This window comes from Gobio gobio (genome assembly GCF_949357685.1).
Source record: "Gobio gobio genome assembly, chromosome: 19".
NCBI lineage: Eukaryota > Metazoa > Chordata > Actinopteri > Cypriniformes > Gobionidae > Gobio > Gobio gobio.
Window position 1 is genome coordinate 35,358,841 of NC_137112.1, and position 16,596 is coordinate 35,375,436.

Here is a 16,596-nt window from a genome sequence, read left to right on the forward strand (position 1 = left end):
TGTTAATGTGAGATAATAACAGAAATAGAGCAAAAGAATATATGAGGAAATCCTTAACCAAAACAAATGTCTAAAATGAGTGTGTTTAAATATTAGAAATGTGCAGGCTCTGTAAAAAGCTACACTAAACCCCTCTTAAGCCATTAGTAGACTATATGCACAGAACTGTGTGAAGTTGAAAGGATTTGTAATCAGGGATGAAAGAAGTTCAGATAATGTTGTATCCTCCCTCAGCTTTCGCGCCAAGTTACTCTGCTTTTGATTTATTTGGCACATGAACAGATTTTTGTTTTTCTGTTAATTTATTGATGACTGGAAAGGGGAAAAATGCTAGCTGGAAAATGAGACCATGAAAGTAAAGTGTGTTTTCTCTCTCTATCTCTCTATCTCTCTCTCTATCTCTCTATACACCTAGGCTGGAAAGCTGGCAATGGATCGAGGATGGGCAATAAATGTGGGTAAGTTCTCTTTCTAATGCTCCCAATCATCACTCGAAAAACAATTGCAATGAGAATAAGTGCATCTTACTGTGGATTATGGATTTGCTGCGCTCTCTGCATATTTGATTCCATCTCAGACATAATATTAATCATTTAAAGTAGTGATTCTCAAACATCCTATATTTCTCAAACAATATTGCCTATTCACAACAAGTTCCCTCTAATTTTGTCGACACTGAGCTAACGCATCTCTTTGAATGCAAGCTTAAAGACTGTCTAAGTGACAATGTCCTATTTCACATATATGTATTAAAATGTATTTCATTTTTTAAAGAGCTGTTGTGTACCATTGGTCCTAGACTGGTAGTATGTGTTTGAGAACCCCCTGGTTTATAAATTAGTGAAAAGGGGAAATCTTTTTAATATTAAAGGGATAGTTCACCCAGAACTGAAAATTACCCCATGATTTACTCACCCTCAAGCCATTCTAGTTGTACTCTTCTTTCAGATGAATACAATCGGAGTTATATTAAAATATGTCATGGCTCTTCCAAGCTATATAATGGTAGTAAATGGCAGCCCAACCGTATGGATTACTTTTATAATGGATGGATGCACTTTTTTGGGCTGCCATTCACTGCCATTATAAAGCTTGGATTAGCCAGGACATTTTTTATTATAACTCTGATTGTATTCGTCTGAAAGAAGAATGTCATATACACCTATGGCTTGAGGGTGAGTAAATGATGGGATACTTTTTAGGTAAACTATCCCTTTAAGATGTAACAGGTTAGTCATTTTGGTAACTTCATTCAAATATTCCCCAAATATGGCTATGTATCAATGCATTCACTGCTCTATTCTCATCTTTGTTTCAGAAGAAAGTGGGGGGAAAACACATGGCTCCTGCTAGCTCAGCCATTTCCCTCATGAGAAACCGAGCTGCTCTTTTCCTTTGCATTGCTAAGCATTAATAGACAACGGACGACTGTTCATTCAAATGCATGCGTTGTTCCTCTAAGGGTGTTGCACAGTAATTGAAAGGTGTGAATCCGCAAGCGGGGTCGTGTGAATAAGCAATAAATGCTAATCAGCAACTGGCCCGCTCCTGCAGAGGAGCTTCCGGAGTGCAGAGTTATTTAATGAGGCTAAATGTGGCGGTTCATGGAAGGACAGATCGGATCTGTTGCCTGAAAGTATAAATATGATGCTAATTTAAAGCTAGTTTCTCAATCACCCACATTTTGAGGGAACATTCAAATGGAAATCTTCTGGTGGCACTGGAAAACAGGCACCATTTTTATACACCATTCATTCAACCTGAGTTGAGCTGTTTTAAAAGCCCTTTTCTGCTTCTCTTGCAGGAGGAGGCTTCCACCACTGCTCTAGTGACAAAGGAGGAGGTTTTTGTGCCTATGCTGACATCACACTAGCTATCAAGGTGAAATGTTTGCCCCAAAACACTAGAGATTGCTAGAGAATGGGGCTCTATCATCAGCAATTTATTAATCATATACAGCAGTTGTAAATTATATGAATGAATTTTGAATTAAATGAAAAAGTTGCTGACTGAAATGATTTTTTTTTCCAATATCCAATACCTATATATAATATACAGTATATATATATTAGTGCTGGGCAAATTAACGCGTTAACGCGGCCGATTTTTTCATTTTAACGCATTAAAAATATTTAACCCAATTAACGCAGCGTTCGTTTTTTATATACATTTTTGCCCAGCGTTACCTTATATGATCACGCTCTTATTCATGTAAATGCTTTTAAACCATCAAAGCGCAACACAAGAGAACGCGCTGTGTCAGTGTTCTGTCTGTGTCTCAATCAGATCCCTAATTCAGTAGTCCTAATTCAGTGCCCTGATCAGGGAGTCAGCCACATTCACGCGTGCGCCAGTCTCGTGCACACATCGAGTTCTCTTTCGCTCTTGAACAAACAATAACAACAACACAGAGAATTTTGCCAAAATGCCAGTTTTGTCGAGTATTCTCATAATAGGAGTCTTAAATGAATTAAATAACATCTTAAATGAACGTGAGAAAATGAGATGCGCGTGACAGCGCGTCAGATCCGCGTCATGTTCGGCAGCGGCCGATCTTAAAGTGACAGCAGCACAGATGATGTCTATCATTAATGTTCATCAAAGAACAAAGGGTTAAAAGTTGTTTTTTTTAAGCCTAATAAATGTTGAAATTGGTAGCTTTCAGTTATACTGTAATGTAACGTCATTAATGTTTCATAGAGACATTGGTATCAGTGATACTGGCCTTCATTCATAAAAAGATGCCATTACAACACAATTAAAATATGCTGTCTTTAAATTGTTTCCTCATTAATTTGGAGAGTAACAGAAATTATTACAATATAAAAATATTAAAAACTCCAAAAATATTAAAAACTTGCAATTTAATTACAGAAAACGATGCGATTAATTAGTAATTTTTTGATCGATTCCCAGCACTAATATATTTGATTTACAGTACATTTAAACTTCCATAACTTTTTCATACTTTCATTTTCACTTCAGCAATAATCTGTTTTGACAAGGTGTCTTCTCTAAAAAAAGACCAAACTTAGGTCTTAGCCTTCTTGAATTTAGGTTTAGATTTTAACATTTTCGTTTTCACGTCCATTCTCAAAAAGGGGTGACAGTTATGCATAAATTACACAAGGAGCTTAAATAAGTTGATGCCAATCAAATCCAAATGATCAAATATAGGATTTTTGTAACTGCATCTTTAACACTCTTATTTTAACACCAGCTGTTGTTTTAGAGCACTTTTGGGTAGTGGATTTGCTATCATGTTCAGTATAGTTGCTGTTTGGTCATTTTAAAAAGTAATGTAGTTTTACTCTATTTAAGAAATAAACAGACTAGAGATAAGAGGATTACTTACGTAAACATGTCATTAAACCTTTTTTACTTGGAAATTCTTGTAACATTTCTCCCTCTCAAATAATACAGCCTTGGAGTTTATTCTTTCATTTAAAAAATCCTCCTACGAATATCTTGTTTGGTATCTGTGTACCATCTTTTTACTGAAAAAGATCATTCATTATTTTCTTTTTTTTCCCCACTCTCAGACTGTTGCTATGTCATGAGATCCACAAACCTCTTTGCAATTTGTTCCTCTGTCAGGCAGAACCTGACTTCCTCCTTTGTGTTTCCCTCTGCAGTTTCTCTTTGAGAGGGTGGAGGGAGTTGCCAGGGCCACCATCATCGATCTAGACGCCCATCAGGTGAGCAGTCCTTTTCCAACTCCACTCTGTCAGTCAATGGAATTGACGCTGTAGACGAGATAATACCCCCATTTGGAGGTGAAATCAATAATTCTGCAGTCCGATTACTTGTATGCAACAGCTTTGACTCTTTTGCAGCAGAAATTTGCTTTCTTGTGTTGTCATGGCTCTGTTAGTGTTGGCTGTTGAGTGTGTCATTAAGATGGCAATTACTACCCAATGATGGAAAGGCTACTTTTTTTAACTGTCAAGTGTGTTATGGTATCATACAGGATCTTGTAGTGTGTAATGAGATGATAGCTTTTTCTGTAGTTCTATAAGAGCTAATAGCCTTATCATACTTGTTTTATAAATGTTCCCCCTGTGGTCCACTTAAAGGTTTCTTTCCCTAAAGTTTTACACAGTCATAGTGTAACTGTTTTACATTTTTTTTTCTGCTGTCTTTAAGAAGTCTATGCAAGTTCTATATTTGCATGGGCCATGTGTTTGTCTCTGGATAGACGTTGTTGATGTACGCTACCAATTCAAAAGTTTGGGGTCAATAGAATTTTAAAACAATTTTTTTAAACAAAAAAATATATATTTTTATTTATTAAGAATGCACAAATTGTTTCAAAGTAACAGTAAAGGCTTTTACATTGTTACAAAATATTCCTATTTCAAGGAATTATTTGTATACTATACTATTTATACTATTATACTATTTATTTTTCAGTAATAGAAGAATACTACAAGTTGTTACAGTCCTGACACTTACAGAATGTTCACATACTAATCAATATCAATCTAAAATTTACATTTGCAAGATACACTGATCAGGCATAACATTATGACCTAATATTGTGTTGGTCCCCCTTTTGCTGCCAAAACAGCCCCGACCTGTCGAGGCATGGACTCCACCAAGATGTAAGCAGCAGATCCTTTAAGTCCTGTAAATTGCGAGGTGGGACCTCCATGGATAGGACTTATTTGTTCAGCACATCCCACAGATGCTCGATTGGATTGAGATCTGGGGAATTTGGAGACCAATTCAACAGCTCAAACTCGTTGTGCTCCTCAAACCATTCCTGAACCATTTTTGCTTTGTGGCAGGTTTCTAAATTTTCATGTTGCGATTAATTGCTGAAGCTTTTATCACGGTATACAGTATTATCACGATATTGAAATTCGTTGCAAAAAAAGTGTTGTCATACCATAACAGGTTTAATAACTTAATTATCACAAAAGAACCAAACATTTAAATACAATAAAGCAATACACAAAAATGTATAAAGTAAACAAATATTTAAAACAGATTAAAGTGCTAAAGAATTATAAAGTACAATAGGTAGCACTTTACAATAAAGTCTCACTAGTTAATGCATTAACATCAACAAAGAGCGAATAGCTACATTTTTACAGTTATTCTTCTTTGATAATGTTAAAGTTAATAGTTAAAAAAGCAACTGAAAACTGTTTTGTTTACCAGGATTACCGGAGAAACGGCTGCATTTCAGCTGTTCCGTCAGCGCCCTCTGCTGTCAGAGAGTGAATGTGCGTTTCATTCAGGGCATATCCTTCACTTGTTCCACCATGTGCATATGCACGTTGGGTTTTGTTTACATTAGTGCGTGTTTCTCTTTGATGTGTTGTTCATTTGAAACAGTTGATGGGTAAAGTATTCTTAAAATGCATTCTAACAATCTGAATAATTTGTAAGAAATAATTATTCACGGTATTTTGAAGTGCCCACGATAGCAATATTGTGCATATTCATTATTGCGGTATATCGTATTACCGTTCACCGGCACATGTCTAATGAGAACCAGCAATAACTTATTGAGCAATTTGAGCTACAGTAGCTCGTCTGTTTGATCGGACCACACGGGCCTGCCTTCGCTCCCCACGTGCATCAATGAGCTTTGGCCGCCCATGGCCGGTTCACCACTGTTCTTTCCTTGGATAGACTTTTGATAGAAAAGTGATCCAAGTGGACCACTGCAGACTGGGAACCCCACAAGAGCTGCAGTTTAGGCGTCTAGCCATCACAATTTGGCCCTTGTCAAACTAGCTCAAATCCACATTTTTCCTGCTTCTAACACATCAACTTTGAGGACAAAATGTTCACTTGCTGCCGAATATATCCCACCCATTAACAGGTGCCGTGATGAAGAGATGATCAGTGTAATTGACTTCACCTGTCATAATGTTATGCCTGATCTGTGTATGTCCCCCTTTAGAGATATGAATACTGTAAGAAGCCACTCTGTTGGTCTTAGCAGCAGTAGAATATGTCATATCCAATGCAGTGATGAGATGGTGAATTATCCTGCAATTTAATAAAGTATGACTACTATATTACAGCTTTTTTTAACTGGAAGTGTAGACTGCACATTAAAATCAGCCCTATGCCAGTTACTGTTTAATCCTTAACATCATGATATTTACTTGGTCACAAGTGTGTTTATAATAGGCTGACATACAACTGAAGTAACACAAAAGCAATTAAGCACGATTGTATGTTCACTGTGAACTAGCTTCTCTCCATGGACATTGGGAACAGTGAAGGTGAGCAGAAAATATTTAGTTTGACATTGTGCTTACCCGAGTGAGAGAGAGCTGGATTAAGCGAAAGAGACATGGAAGTGCTTGATGAGATAACAGAATGAAAAGAGAGCTGTCTTGCAACCAAAGACTCTGAGGTAAAGATTTGAATTAAGCAGCAGAGCTCTAAATCAGGGCAATCAGCTACAAAGAGTTAAAGATGATGGATGTCACGCTCATCATAAAAAAAATAAAAAAATACCCTGCTGAAAAAAACACCTTAAACCATGTTTCCATGCTATAAAGATGACATATTTTGTAACATAATGAATGTCTTTAGTGCACTTTTGATTAATGTAATGAATCCTTGCTAAATAATGTCACAAGGTGTTGCTTCGCAATCCAACACAGGCCCCACTTTATATTAGGTGGCCTTAACTACAATGTACTTGCATCAAAAATAAGTATAATGTAGGCCTACTTATATTGTGTTCATACTGTAATGCAAAACACTTTTGCTGATATTGAGGTGGGATACGGGTAAAGTTAGGGACAGGTGTGGTGTATGGGTAGGTTTAAGTGTAGGTTTAGGTGTAAGGGAAGTGTCAACAGTGTAATTATAAATGTAATTACAGAAATTAATAAATATATAAAAATACAATATAAAAACATGTATGTGTACACAATAAGTGCATTGTATCAAATGATTGATTTAAATGTTAGTACATAATAGTTAAGGCCACCTAATATAAAGTGGGACCCCAACACACATGCAGAGAATAAATGAACCAGGAGAATAGTCAGGAGGATCGACATAGCAAACATAAATCAAAGACGATAACGGACCGTGAACTGAACAACATAGAGAGTATAAATACACAGAACTAATCAGTAACCATGTTGTCAAACAGACAGCGATGTACTAAAAATGGAAACATTTTGTACAGACAAAGTAAACATACAGATGACATTGTTGTCAAAACGCTCCTGTTCACACTGATCTGTGAAAACAACTAAAAACACTTTATTTATTATGGCCAGTATTTGCCAATGTCACTTTTCTAAAGGAAAACGATGCGCCTATAGACTGAACACGCATGCGCATGATGTCGCCGTTTTCACAAATTCTCATTTTTATAGTTTACATGGAGACGATAACAGTATCGGTTTCAAAAACGTGCACTTTGAAACACCTTTTCAGAAGGCCCCTAAAACACTGCTGTCATGTAAATGAATAGCCATAAAAAAGTTTTCAGTTTTTAATTGAAAATGGTGTGTAAACGTCCCCTTGGTCGATGGAAACGAAACTGAACGCAGGAAACAAAGGCACATGAACAAAAACACAATGAAACGTGACTCAACGTGACCCTGATGAATAAAATAATGAATTTCTTAATAAAAAAAAAAAAATCAGACTGACCTTAATATTTTAGAGTACAAGTTTATCATTCCGGCAACCGTTAGTCTTAACATGTCATATCCTTCCTTCCTTAATTAGTTTTAATCAACATGTTTCCCTCTAATTTGCAGTTTATTGCACTTTCCTTCCTAATGCGTCACCTCCCCTGCTAATTAGCCCAGCCTATTAATTAAGTTCTCATGGACCCAGGAGCTTTTGTTCTTGATAATTTTGGTGCTGCAGTAGCACATAAAACTGTCATAAGCATTTTTAAGTGTGGCTTGATTGTAATTATGGTCTTTTGCTCATCGACTAAGCCAACAAGATCAGATCAATACTATTGCCGGGTGAATAATTCATGGAGGGCCACAAGCAGAACAAAGGTGGGAATCTTCATGTTGGCATAGAAATGGGCCTGAAAGCGCTGTCTCAGCTGGGTTTAAAGGGGTGGTAAAACACATTCTTTTGAAGGCTTGATTGTGTTTGTGGGGTGCACTGTAACATGTGTTCATGGTTCGTTTAAAAAAAAAAACAAACATTATTTTTCATATATTTGACCTTTATTCTACACTGCTCTGTCCCTCCTTGTAAAACGGTCTGATGCTTTCCGGTTTGTATGAAGCCAGTCCCTCAAAAATACGCGATGGGCTGAGATTGGTTAGCTGGCCCAGTGTGTTGTGATTCGCTAACAGTGTGTTGTGCACGCTTATTGGAAACGTCACGCCCCTTACCTTTACCGGTAGACTGTGCTTTGGCAGTATTAGAAACAATGGCGTCAATAAAACCATATGAGCCCGAATCAGACCCAGAACATTTTAGTGAAGATGATCGAGCAGAACCTGTTCATTCCTCAAGAGTAAAGACTGCGGGTCTATAGTGATCGCTACTGAATGGCACTGTTACTTTTGTATTTTTAGAACGATTATAGCCAAATATCTGTCGCAAGAACTAACCCAAAACGAACACTAAACATTGGCTTTACTAGTAAGTCAGCCAAATCACACACAGAACCATGTTTAGCAAGCCTGTAGATAAACAATACATAAAAGCTCTAATCAAAGAATCATTTACACTAATGCCAAGTTCGCTGTTGAGATTTTAACGTTAGTGTTTGTAACGTTAGGTGTTCGTTGGATAACGTTAAGTATGAATGAGCATTTAACAGACTGGTTTGCAGAACAGCATTGTCATCTGTTTACTTCCTTGCTACAACCTATTACAGGAAAACACATCGATGAAATATAAATCAGACTTACAGGTTGTGGCCCGTAAACAGCTTCTGTTTGTAAATCCAGCTTTCAGGACAAGCCGTTGTGCATATCCTGAATTGAACTCGCGAAAATGGTGGAAGTTTTCCTCCGTGAAATGTGCAGCGCGCGCGTCGTGCATCCACGCACTGGCAGTGTTTGTCTCACGCAGCTGACGTTGTTCAAATCCGGCATTGAACTCGCAAAGTTTATGGAAGTTTTCCTCCGTGAGATGTGCCTGTTTCCCTCCGTCTCAAACACACATGCATATAACATGCTGTATGTTAAACGCTCTGCAACGCACCCCCGTCCCACAAGGAAGGCTGAACAAAGCAAGTACCCCAGACCTGCAATCCGGATGAAAATAACAGCGTTTCCTTGGCATCGCGGCAACAACACTCCAGCCTAACTATACCACAACAGTGCGCGATACAAAATGGCCTCACCCCCCCTTATTTAATATTCTCGGAGGAGGGGTTTATGTAAATATTGAGCCTGTTGATGTCACCAACCCTGGAGGAATGTGTGTAGGCGCCTACTGGCCGTTTGCTGTAGTCCTTAGACACTGATTTCTTTAAAAGCAAATATCTCCCTTTGCTTTAAACTTTGAACGTTGTAACTCTGCAGATGTTGTTTATGCTCAAGCAGCAACATTACACGCTAGCTAAAGTTAGGATAGTGAAATCGTGGTTTACCACCCCTTTAAAGACTGAAAATATCGAGAGGGGAGAAATCGGCATTAAAGCTCCAATTAAAGGATAAATTATGACACGCGATGGCAGATGCCGGTCTCTGAAGGTGACATCAGTTGCTTATAAATTCATAAGTGTGTGCTAATAACCAGGATTATCTGTACAATGAGACGACAAATTGTTAGTCCCCTGTATGATGGCATATTATGAATTAAAGTATTTAAAGTAGTTGTTAGCATCCCTGGAACGTTAATGATTTCGTGCACATCATCATTTTTTTTTAAATTCATGTGCCCTCGTAATCTTTAATCAAAATAACTTCCCCTCCCTCTATAGTGACATCTCTTCTCTTTTCAGATGATGTGTTTACAGTTGCAAGGGCAACTGAGATCACAGCAATAGCTAACCACAACCATCCCAACAATTCCTGATGGACAAAATCAAAATTAAGTCCCACCCTACATTTTCCCCTATTCGACAAGCCCTTTCACTTATATGTCACAATAGGGAAGAATGGACTATCGCAATTTTCATGCCGACTTTAAGACTTATTTGACTCACTGACACCTAGTTTACTGTAGCATCACTAGAGGGCAACATTTTTCGCTTATGATGTCATTGCAGAAATGCGTTATTTGCAGTCAGCATATTAATTTGAATAAATGTGTCTGATAACAGGAGGTGTGTCTGATAAAGAGATCAAGTGAGTATTTAGTTGGTCACGTGATTCAAACTAACCCCCCCAAAAGACAACCTGCTTCATGTAAAGTAAAACTGCTTTCAGGGTAGTGCAGGTATGACGTCCGAACCCGGAAGTCTAATTCGCCGCTGGTTCCTGCGAGAGTTTTATAATTGTTTTTTCAATTATTGAGTAAAATAAAGCCGGTGGTAAACATAACTTGACTCCACTGGCACACACACTCACACCCCAAGCTGTCTCTTCTAGTTACTTATTACTAGTAACTGTTTCAAAATTCATGATTTCGCTATGGGTTTGTGTAATTTACCTTGTAGAACAAAACGTCAAAGTATAGCGAAGTTATGTTTAGCACAGGATTTATTTTACACAAAACCCATTATAAAATCACATTGGAAAATCTCGAAGGAACCAGTGGCGAATTAGTCTTCCGGGTATATTTTTGTGAATATTTATTTATTTATTTTATCCTTTATTTTTCTAGGAAGGTCCCAATATATATTTCAAAAGTACTATTTATATTCTTTGCGTAAAAGTTTTTAACGAGGAAAAAGTATTTTTCAAAGGTGATTGGATTGTGCATTATTGATCAGGTTTTTTTTTTATATTTATGCTGTTTGACATTTTTATTTTTACTGATGAGTCTGAGAAGTGAAAGGACAGGCAGTGGCCCAAGTTGGATTCAGAGTAGGTTTGCTTGTATTCAGTGTTATTTTGGTGTTATTGATAATATTATTGTAATATTATTTTTGTTTATTGATTTTAGCTTTAATTTTACTTTAAGTTTTAGAAATTGTATGTGCTTTTGTCATTTTTATTAGTTTATTATATATATTCTATTTAGCTTTTTTATTTTTAAATTTTAGCTTGAGTATATTATTGAGATATTTAACTTAAACTTATTTAATTTCAGCTCAGATTTGTTTCATCTAATATTTATATTTTCTATTTCATTTCATTTCAGCTTTATTTCAAGGTAATAATAATCTCAGAATCTTTTAGCATCTCTCTGACTTTAGAGTTTATGATAATTTAATGTCATCACAGATTCAACCAGCATCTTTTATCACCCCTTTGACCGCCTATAGCAAACTGAAGAGGGAAAATCTACATGAAAACAATGAAACGGTCCATCTGACACTTCCAGTATGTGCTTGTATTAGCAAACAAGCCTTTGGGCATTCCAGTTGCGAGTTGATTGCAGACTTGGTCTCTGGTGCAGAAATACTATACCTTCCATCCTTTGCTCTTATCATAGTGTTGATTCATCAATAATATTACCATTCAGTTCACCTCTACTCAATGAGCATCAGTGGAACTTAAGGGCTCCTGCATGTTGAGTAATCACTCCTGTATATATTATTAATGTAACTAAGCTGCCTGTTAGATTTCAGAGGACCGAACTCGAAATTGCTACATGGATATCTTTTTGCCAGCAGCAAGGTTTTGCTGCTTGAGCACGCAGATGGTGCAGACAGGAGAATGTGAATGTGTCCCTAACGTGTGGTTCATAGTCTCGTAATTGGCGGTCTGAGCAGAGAGATGGGCTGTTTTGGAATAAGAGGTTGTAGTCGTACACATGAGTTGTGGGCCTTGCAGCAGTTTTAAATTAAAAGTGACAATAGCCAGACGCTGTACATGACAGATGAGGAGGATGGAATGAAGAGGGATGGAAATGTTGTATCTTCAGAACAGAGCCTGAACACTTAGCATCTGAGGAAATCTCTCGCTGTCAGAAACAAAAGCAGCGCACACTGGACACATGTATTAGACTGCATTAGAGTATTGTTGACAAGCAGTTTTGAGATTTTTGAGAGTTGACACAAAGTGGGTGAATATATATATATTTTTAAACCTTTGTTGATGGAGAGTGTAGAGAGAGGACAGGAGTTTAATACAGGAGGAAAATACACTGGAATACAATGCAAACATCATTTTATTTTTCCAAAACAAGGTAACTGGGTATGCTACAGGGGTATAAATGTGTACCCACTGGTGCTCATTGGATAAATGAGAGGTAAACGGCAGATGACGAAACAAAAAATTCCAAGCCTTTTATGCCCGGGGCTAATTCATTAAAACATTAAAAAGGTTCAACACGTTTCGGCTACAATGCCTTCTTCAGGATGCACGTCCATTGTTCGCTCAAGCATTCTTAAACTATTAGCAATTAGCGATTCATCATAACCGCTGGTTAACCAGGGTATATTGGCTATAATTTAAGCACTTTGAGTACCCATAAAAGCGCTATATAAATGTAAAAAATTATTAACTCCTCCACAAAAGACAGTGGCTGAATTCGAAATTGCCCCCTGAACCCTCAATCACTATTAGTCCACTAATACAGTTCACTTGAAGAAGTGAATGAAAACGAGTAAGTAAATTCGGACAGCCGTTGAGCATACATCGCTGTACACTCATTATTGCGGGGATAGAATGAGTACACTCGATAACATTCACTATGGTTTCGGACACCACTACAAAAGGATGTCCCCTCAAATAATACCATTTTTGAGGGTATTGGGGTGATTTCGGATTCAGCCAATATAGCAGTGCACCCCAGCGTATTAAAGACTTTTTTAATTTAACCACGTTTGTGCCTTGGAATGTTTTGTTTCCTCTTAATTTTATTGTTCTTTTTAATTTTGTTGTTTTTAGTAAAAAAGATACATTTATTTTAAGCTAAATTAATTTGACCTTTCCAGTGGAAATATTAGAATTAGAATGGAAATATTGGATTAATTTTAATGGATTTTCAATGCAAAATCATTTGTTGTCTGAAGTTGTGCATACAAATGTTGTGGGAATGGGCACTGGGGGTTGTTTTGATTTGATTTGATTTGATTTGTTTTGTTTTATGTTTTGTTTTGAGGGTGTATACATAGTTATTTAATGAATAGCACAACAAAATATGTATTTTTTGCATGACGCAGATACATTTTTTTTTTTTTTTATGTTTTCTGAGGTGTACTTATATTGTTAGTATAATTTTTACATCATAAAATGTCATAATTTAGAAATAAAAGGCATTTTTCTCTCCTGATTTTAGCCTTCTGGCTTGAATGCTCTATTTGAAGGGGCATGTCTGCTGTGAGACTTCAGTGTAAACGCCCACTGTTGTGATTGGCTGACATCTTTGCATTTGAAATGCGTGTTACATGTGAAACCCCTCTCGAATACTTTTACTACATTTTTTTTTTACTATTACAGCTGTCGAGATTAACAAATCGTGAAAGTGTTAATTATAGCATTATTTTTAGATCTTTTCCCATCACATGAAAGGCTGCAGTGATGAGCATTGAGTAGAATGCATCGCGTGAATGCAGTGATCTCATCATTGCAGCGCGTTTTCTCTCACAAAATGCTTTCACCACAAATAACGGCAAACACAACATCGATATGAATACAGTAAGAGCTTCGTTGTGCAGCATAAGAGCGTTGTTCATTAAAACGGCAGTTTGGGCAGATACTCTCGCGACGTGTGATTGACAGCTTCGAACATTATAAAAAGTGTGTTCTTTGATCGCTCTCTGTAGTCTAATCACAATTTAAATAACAGATTTTTGTTCATGCTACTAAGAGAAACAATGTGAAGTTGATTGTTTAGTCACTGGCTTGATTCACTGATGCATAAACAGTATTAAACGATTTAGAAAGAAAGTCTGTGTGAACTTGAATAATTAGCTACACATCAGAAATCACTGATCACAGATCAGGCATTAATGAACACTGTTACTCACTGTTTGTGGCGGTGCTGTTGAATCCATATCGTAAAAGTCTGTTTGTAAATCCTGTGCTGACATTGTGACTGAATTAAATGTAAAAAAATAAACTGAATCCATTTTCTCCAAATTCTCTGGGTGGGTAAAGCAGAGGAAGGGGAGGTAACCTTTCACCGTATGACGACATATAGGGAAGATTCCAGATTGGCCCATCTGAGCTTTCATTTTCTCAAAGGCAGAGCAGGATACCCAGGGCTTGGTTTACACCTATTTCTAGCCACTGGGGGACCATAAACAGGCTAGGGGAACTCATATTAATGTAAAAAAAAAAAAACTCATTAAGTGAAATATACTTGTCATGGAACCTTTAAGCAGGAATTTGCACCAATAGAATTCTGGAAAGATTTCCACAGAATTTAAAACATCATTCACAAAGACATATTGTTTGCATGCTCATTTATTGAATATTCTGGCTAATTTGATTTCAGCTCATTCAGCTCTACAAACTCATGTTTGACCTTATTGGAATGTATAGTTCAGATTTTCTACCAAAATTAGTGCTAAAAATGCATGATTATTTCACTCTCAGAAATTTTTTTGCAAAAACCTTTAGGGGTACAGCAGCTTGTCACTTAAGGTACATATTGCTACTCTAAGGTACTAATATGCACATTCTAAGGGTGAAAGGGGTACACAGATGTCCTTTTAAGGGTACTGCCCCAGTGGCAAGCTGTTGTACTCCTAAGGTACACTTTTACACATATTTTCAGTGTTCCTATATCAGCAAATTTATATATTAACCACTAGACCACATCTTTATTTTAATGCAGTGTAGTGAAACCAGCCGCAGCATTAGTCTTAGATCATTGATAGTCTAAGTTGTAGTAGTTAGTGCAAACAGCAGGAATCTATGCAATATGAACTTATATCTGCTCTTTGATTCATATTGCAGGGAAATGGCCACGAACGGGATTTCCTGGAAGACAGACGCGTTTACATAATGGATGTCTATAATCGCCACATCTATCCAGGCGATGGATATGCAAAGAGTGAGTTAATGTGCATTTGAGTGTGTAAATGGGGATTTGAAGTGATCCTGATTATGTAAAGATATCCTGTCCCACGGTGATAGGAGAAGCTGAAATGCTTTGGATCATGGTTATCTGACTGATTTAGCTTGGACATGCTCTTTATTTGCATATCTATGAAAATTCACTCACACACACTCACAAATAATGGAATATGAGATGGAGACAGGTGAAAGGAAATCTGGGAAGAAGGTAAAGTACTTTTGCTCTCCTACAGGGGGCAATGTCCTGCAACCCTCATGATACTGTGAGCTGTTGACTCACTGCCTTTATATGGCATCATCTCCACATCTCTCTTGTTACTTATCTATACTGGCATGGCAAATTAAAAGGGATATCAGGGAAGCTTACAGAATTTATTTGCTTTTCTTTTTATGTTTATACCTTCTTATAGGTTGTTCATAATACTCACATCTACATGCCAAACTAACTCTTAAAATATTTTTTTTATTTGATAGAAAATGTCAAATGCATTTCCAACCCCTGATTTAATGTATAGTTTATGTATTTATTGTACAAAATGTATCCTAACATTCGAAATCCATCTTTTGGCTTACAATGAGATGGTATTCACCATTCAAATTCGAATTGGTTGATGATTTCATTGTCATATTTGCATACTGAATTGTGATTGTTCTTCCTTTTCTGCCTCGCATACACTGATATATTTCCTTCAGCAATGTTTTGATTTATATATGTTGGATATCAAAGAAGAAGCCTACAGCATGCTTCAAATGGCACCGATTTGGTCACATTATAATCTTCGTCAATTAACGCACCCGTTATCTGCACTGTTCTAACTCGCTCTGTCAAACATTTGAGTAGGAGTGACAGAAATATTGCTGTTCTGTTAAGCTCCAGTGCACACTGAGCGACAACTTGTCAAACCTAAGATGATTTCATTAAAGCATTTACATAACGTAACCAGCTAAACAAGGTTTTATAAACGTATAATGTTCTGACTTAAACTTCCCCTTGCTCTATTGAAGGCACGTCCTGGCTTCCCATGATAAGTTTTGCATGGCCTCGTTTTTGCCATAAATTTTTCATTAGTTTCTTTCTAAGCGATTTTCCCTCTGTGACTTGTATGTTCAAAAGAGAACGTACCTCCGTTTTCTGACTCTGTGTATACGTAGTCCTCTCATCTGCCTGTAAAGGAACAAGAGACTAATTGGGTCTTGAAAGCCTCAGAGAAAGCAAGGTATTGTGCTCTATTTGCCTTTAAACCAAGCTGAAATAAATGAAAGAACACCTTACATTAGTTTTTACCTTTTAAAGTAAATGGTTACTTCTTTTCAGTTACATACACAGAAAATTTGGTGATGGAAAAAGACAAAAATCCTTATTTAAATATTATTTTCAGAAAATGGACACAATTTATAAGACTAGTTTCCCCCAAAATGAATAATATGTCATAATTTACTTACCCTTATACCTGTATATTTTAAATAGTCTGTGACTATTTCTTTTTTGGAACAGTAAATATTTATTGCAGACTGTCCATGCTGTTTTTTTTTTTCAGTGAAAATA

At 36.8% G+C, this 16,596-nt stretch overlaps 1 protein-coding gene across 1 annotated transcript in view; it reads left to right on the plus strand.

The window, feature by feature from the left end:
* Positions 1-16,596, plus strand: part of hdac11 (histone deacetylase 11) — a 35,170-nt gene that overhangs the window by 12,535 nt on the left and 6,039 nt on the right. The window contains exons 6-9 of the mRNA XM_079844786.1: positions 416-458; positions 1,805-1,881; positions 3,636-3,698; positions 14,931-15,027. Coding sequence (XP_079700912.1) covers positions 416-458; positions 1,805-1,881; positions 3,636-3,698; positions 14,931-15,027 — 280 coding nt within the window. The remainder of the gene's footprint in view (positions 1-415; positions 459-1,804; positions 1,882-3,635; positions 3,699-14,930; positions 15,028-16,596) is intronic.